The sequence below is a fragment of the Crassostrea angulata genome, unplaced genomic scaffold (genome assembly GCF_025612915.1).
Source record: "Crassostrea angulata isolate pt1a10 unplaced genomic scaffold, ASM2561291v2 HiC_scaffold_148, whole genome shotgun sequence".
Lineage (NCBI taxonomy): Eukaryota > Metazoa > Mollusca > Bivalvia > Ostreida > Ostreidae > Magallana > Magallana angulata.
In genome coordinates, this window is record NW_026441703.1 from 214,455 (window position 1) to 220,077 (window position 5,623).

At 38.3% G+C, this 5,623-nt stretch overlaps 3 protein-coding genes across 3 annotated transcripts; all 3 read right to left on the reverse strand.

Moving 5' to 3' along the window:
• Positions 1-369: 369 nt before the first annotated feature.
• On the reverse strand, positions 370-1,686 carry LOC128169561 (uncharacterized protein F54H12.2-like). The gene has a single exon (XM_052835676.1). The coding sequence runs from the start codon at positions 1,684-1,686 to the stop codon at positions 370-372; it is 1,317 nt and encodes a 438-aa protein (XP_052691636.1).
• Positions 1,687-2,667: 981 nt separating this feature from the next.
• LOC128169562 (uncharacterized) lies at positions 2,668-3,828 on the reverse strand. The gene has a single exon (XM_052835677.1). The coding sequence runs from the start codon at positions 3,826-3,828 to the stop codon at positions 2,668-2,670; it is 1,161 nt and encodes a 386-aa protein (XP_052691637.1).
• A 91-nt stretch (positions 3,829-3,919) lies between these two features.
• On the reverse strand, positions 3,920-5,010 carry LOC128169566 (uncharacterized). The gene has a single exon (XM_052835681.1). The coding sequence runs from the start codon at positions 4,998-5,000 to the stop codon at positions 4,029-4,031; it is 972 nt and encodes a 323-aa protein (XP_052691641.1). The 5' UTR covers positions 5,001-5,010; the 3' UTR covers positions 3,920-4,028.
• Between the last annotated feature and the right edge of the window lie 613 nt (positions 5,011-5,623).

Genomic DNA, 5,623 nt, shown 5'->3' on the forward strand with positions numbered 1-5,623 from the left:
AATATTTGAAACATAATCTCGCAATTAAATATACCAATACATAAAGCCCACACCAATTGGAATAATATGGTTGTAATTGAATTGATTTGAAAGTAAAGTGCATATTGTTTTTCTTTAAAAAGTTTTTAATATCGGGATGGTAATCGGCTGGTGATTTTCCAAGACTGTCAAAAAATTCTCCTCGATACTGACTGAATACAATAAATGCCACCCAGTGTTCTCCGGGAAACGGCAAAGGCTGTGTATTCACAATGAAGGCACTCGGGAACTGGGTCACAGTCGAGGGTAACGTGTTGCAAGCAAACACTCCTTTTACGTACCGTCTTAAGCAGGGATCCGCTCTCACCATCTTTAGCATCTGAGTCGAGTTCATGGTTGAATATAGTTGATATCGCGTGATTTATCGACCTCTAGCAGGGATGAAAACGTTGCAAATACAAGAGCGTTGGCAGCTTTAGTTGTAGCTTCTTTGAATTTTAGTTCTAATCTGGTGTTTCCACGACGAATGAGGTTTAAATAGTCTTCGCCAAACCCACAAGGATCGATGGTAAAGACAAACAAGGAATATCCGTTTCCGAAATTATCTCGAGAGATATCTAGTCCAGCATCAGTGTTCCACTTTTCCGAGGCTTCAAACAAACGAGTGTAAGCTGCCACATACTGTCCCGCCGAGAAGTCTGTTTTTAGTGGTCTACCAGGTACGCTCTCTCCATTGACGTATATCCCTACATCTGTTACTCCCATGTGTTCGAAGTTGAATGGATTGGCCGAATAATTACCATTGACAGCTTTTTGGTCCACCAAAGCTACCACAATACGGTCGGGTACAGCCTGGGGGAAAATATTGTCCCAGTAAAACTCTGTCGATCCTTTGGGTATGGTATTCATTTTCAGTTCGTTTCTTGATATGGTATACTTTACAGGGGTAGATTCAATCTGCTTACTATGGTTCAGTAGTACGCCAGGATCTACTCGCACTTTTGCAACTTTGTACACAACGTCAAGCAGCTCTAGTTTGTAAGCTGGAGAATCTTCAGCAGACATGATCACAAACGGGGTACTGGATCTAAATAGCTTAATGTAAATGTCTACTCCATTTATCAGGTATTTGTCTATATCAAAAATATCTTCCTTAAGATTTCCTTCCAGCTCAAAAATCTTACTCTTTTGAGTGCAACCGTATCGTAATACCAGACCGGCATTAGCGCCGTTATAAGCATTGGCGTCGTTCATCGTTCCTTCGTCTTTATAGAACAGTTCTGATTGCTTTTGAGAATCCAATTCGTCTTTTCCACAAAACAAAATTGTCTTGAGGTAGGCCTTCCAGGGATAGTTGTTTGTATTGAAGGACACTAGTTTGTTGTTCAGGTAGACGTCCATTTGTGAAAACATACTTTGCAGGGGTAAATTAACAATGCCTGTTTTTTCTGTGTCGGCAAGTGCTGTACCATCGGTTTTTAAAATTCTTGCTTTCACGTATAGTTTACTTCTCTTCAAATCTATATACTCAGCCCCTGAACCCGAAACTACAATTTCAATTGGTGTGTCTGAGACACCTATGCTCGATATTGGTCTTGCCTCCGTAAAGTAGACCTTTTCTACCGCCACTTGATTGGTAGGAGAAGAAAATAGAGAAAGTTCCATGGGCTGAGCTATGTCTTTATTATCACCGCTTAAAAACGCCATTTTTAATCCTTAAAGACACTCCTAAACGCGTCAATCTTCAATTTTTTCTGTTTAGTTGATTTTGTTTTCTTGGCGGGTTTTCGCTGATTTTTTGTAATTAATTCTTTTTTCGTTGACTTCTTTTTCTGTTGTTTAACAGATTTTGAAGACTTGTTTTTCTTCTTCCTTTGATTTAGGCGTGTTGTCGCCTTCCTCTTCTTTGCAGAAATGAAAGAAGATTGAGAACGGGGTCTTTTTATACCATCACGTACCTTAACGAATGGTACACCTTCTTTAATATCATTTGCGTGTTCGGCTTTTGCCCTCTCCTCCACAGCAGCCACGGGAGTCACGTGGGCGGTGTTTACTGTAGATTCCAACTGTGAGTGAGGTCTCAAAGGAATGACATAAGATCTGTGTCTTTTCGTTCCTCTGCCTATTTGTTTTGGCTTGTATTTGTAAGGATTGAATTTTTTTTCTGCCATGTTCTTGTAAAACGCTTCCCATATTCTGGGGTCACTGACGTAGGTCTGACTATTCATCATAAAACGTAAGGAAACTTTTTAAAATGAAGTGTTACGGTCACTGGTCCATCTAAGAATGAAACTAAATTTCCCTCTCTGTCAGTTATATATATACCAATCTGCTGTAATTCACAGATTTTAACTGGAATGTAATAAGGTAGGATAAACGTAATGTTTTCTGGTTTTTCTCCAAGACATACACGTCTCAGAAGAGGGGCGTCTTTCCCCCCAACAATTGTTTCCTCGCAAATATCACAACAAACAAATAAATCAGACTTCTTCTTTGATGAGATCCAACTTTCTGTAGAGAATTCCGTTAATGCAACTGACCAATATCCTTCAAAAGGAATTTGTTTATTTAACTGAACTCGGAAACAATTAGGGTTGTTATCAAAATATTCAGAGCAGTCAGTAGACGTCAATACCATTCGATGGCTCATCTTGAATGAATCCATATTTATAATATATACATCTTTTATTAGGCGTTTTCCAAAGAACTTTCTGGAATCCACGAATTAAATTTACGTGGCCATCCTTCCCATTTAACAAAGGCCTCTTTCATGTTTCCCCGACGTCGCCTTTTCAAAACTTTTTCAATTCTGTAAAGCACGTCTCCTGTCTTTATGACTTTCTGGAGCTCCGATTCGTAGAAGGTACCCTCTATTTGGTCATCATCTAAGTCTTTTACTTGGTAAACAGGAATTCCGCCTCTTTTATACCTTGCACTCACTTTAAAAAATTCCCCTGTCCATTTTTGCTGGTAATCTCTTTGAAATGCATGTTTGAGTTGTGATATTCTCACGTTGTCTCCAATTTTAAACTTAAAAACGGGTTTAGTTCTTTTTTTCAATAGCTTGTTTGATTTCTTAAAGTCGTCCTTTTCATTTATTTTCTTGTCCGGTTTTTTCTTTTTCTGTCCGGCTAGAAAAGCATCTAGTCTGATTTCGTTAGCGTTATCCTCATTCACATGAGCTGGTGCATTGCTACCTAAGGACCTGTGTGGTCTTTTGTTATAACTGTTCACCAGATCTTGTAACACATTCACATAACGGTAAGTTCTTTCTTTCATAAAATAACGATACATAAGGTTTTTCATGGTACGAATTACTCTCTCCGCATAATTTGCTTTAGTTTCGTTTTGAGTGTATATAACAGTAATCCCTTGTTTCTGTAGGAAAGTCTTTACCCAGCGGTTTTTGAATTCGCTACCCTTATCTGTTCTCAGTGTGTGCGGTTTCCTCCCTTTTTGAAAAACTGATTTCAAACCCTCAATGATGGTTTGATTCTGCTTATTTTTCAAGGGTACGATAAATAAAAATCGACTGAATATGTCTATTAATACCAGTAAAAACTTGTATCCATCGTTATGAGAAGCTATGTTACTGACATCTGCCAAATCACCATCCCACATAGAGTCGATTGTGTTCACAACGACTTTTGAGCGAGGAAATGTCTTTCGAATAGGTTTATACAGGCTATAGGCATCCTCGTTGTTTAAAAACTGTTTAATCTTTTGTCTTCCAATCTTATATTTACCCTCTAATTTAACAGCTTGGTACAATTTTTCGGGCCCAGCAAATGCGCCTGGTTTACCGGGAGTATAGTAGAGCTCCCTTAAGTAATCCGTATAGCTTGACATACTGGAACAAATTAATGATCTTGCTTTGATTGTAGCTTGTTATATCATAATACAAAATGAACTGGTTTGGTCGAGTATCATTTTATTTTGATAAAGATGTGGGAGAATAATAAAGAAACAATAATAAAAGAAGGTTAATGTCATAAACAACAGATATACATGTTACATTCAAATACATGAAATCAGAAATGTTCATATTGTCATTCAAAATCACTCTCCAGGGTTCTCATGTCTTGGGTATCACCAGCATTGCATTCCATTGACATGTTGTCTTGGGGATCGTATCCAAAAGGGGTACATTCCGGACAGTTTAGCATTCCAAGCTGATTCTGGTGACACTCCCTAAGCATGCATAATTCTGTGTCTTTTAACTCTGGAACATAGTCATGCATTTCTTCGACAGCATCTCTAAGTCTTGCCAATTTGTTTCTGTTTAGTGTGACGCCTTTCTTTGTTGGAACCGGTTTTGTAGCATCGTCTGGCTTCCAAAAATGCCTTATGTCTACTGTAGGATTGTTGGGTGATAATGAAACAAAGACTCCTCCACCAACATGCCAATGTGCTTCTTCGTTTTCTTGGCCAACATTGTCTATGTAGCTTTGAATATCTGGCAAAAGAGATTCAAATTTCAACCATCGGTCCAAAGGAAAAGTAACCCCTTTCTTGGTGGCAATAAGGCGGCCGTGAGACTCTGCAAGGTGACGTATATGAATGTAAATTGTCCCTTTGTATGGCATGACAGTGAGGAAAAGGTCGTTCACGTCGTCCAAAGGTATTCTGCATCTTTGCTCTTGAGATAACTGGCCTTTTTTTGATTCCGAAGTTCCATTTTCTTTTGTGTTGATAACGAATGATCTTGCCATGGCAAGTTTCTTTTCATATTCAGACTTTGTATCTTCGTCATTATTCATCAACAGTCGGGATAAGTCCCCTTGATTGGCTTTCATTAATGCCTTTCGGAGTCCCATAAAAGCTTTCGGCCCTCGACGTAAAATGATGCTGAGAAGTTTTCTGTTTTTATCATAATTTGTCATCTCAGCTTCTATTTGCTGTCTCATTTCCTCCGTAATGATGTGCAAAGCGTATAGGTGTCCTGCAACTGAAACAGGTATCATATTTCTGACCAATGTAGAGTAGTTTGCCTTGATAAGATCTTGATGTTTTTGCTCCATCTCGCTAATGACAGAAGCCCAGGAATGATGAAATATTCAAGTCGAGTTACGTTTTTATACAATTTAGACCACGTGGTTTATGATCGTAAAAATACGATGACGTAAGTGACTGTAGACTTCCCTTGACTGTAGACTCCACTTGACTGTAGACTGTCCCTTGAAATGTGATACTGCCTTTAACTGTCATCTACTTCAGTTTGAGTTCTTATTGTTTGTAAATGTTTCTCTAAAATAGGGCTTAATATGTTCGACATGTTTTCTATTCTTCTTTTATACCGATATCTATCCAAAGCCATGGTCATCCATTCCCCCTTTCGCTCCTCATACGGAATAAGGATAACTGTTATCCTGTCTGAAAATTGTACAGATTTCTTATTCATTCCCTTCATTCTCTCCTCTATTTCTTTTTAAGACTTCTTTTATATACTTTTCTGTACTTTTAAAATCGATTCGTCTATATGATCTATAGATGCTTTTAGGTACTGCCACTGAATTTTAGTTAAAATAATTCCCTCGTTCCCTGGTTTTCCTGAAAGATATCGCCTTATATCAATCTGTGCGGTTTCGTTGACACATATTCTGGCATAAATCTCGTTTGAGAGCGGATACTGATCCACAAATGA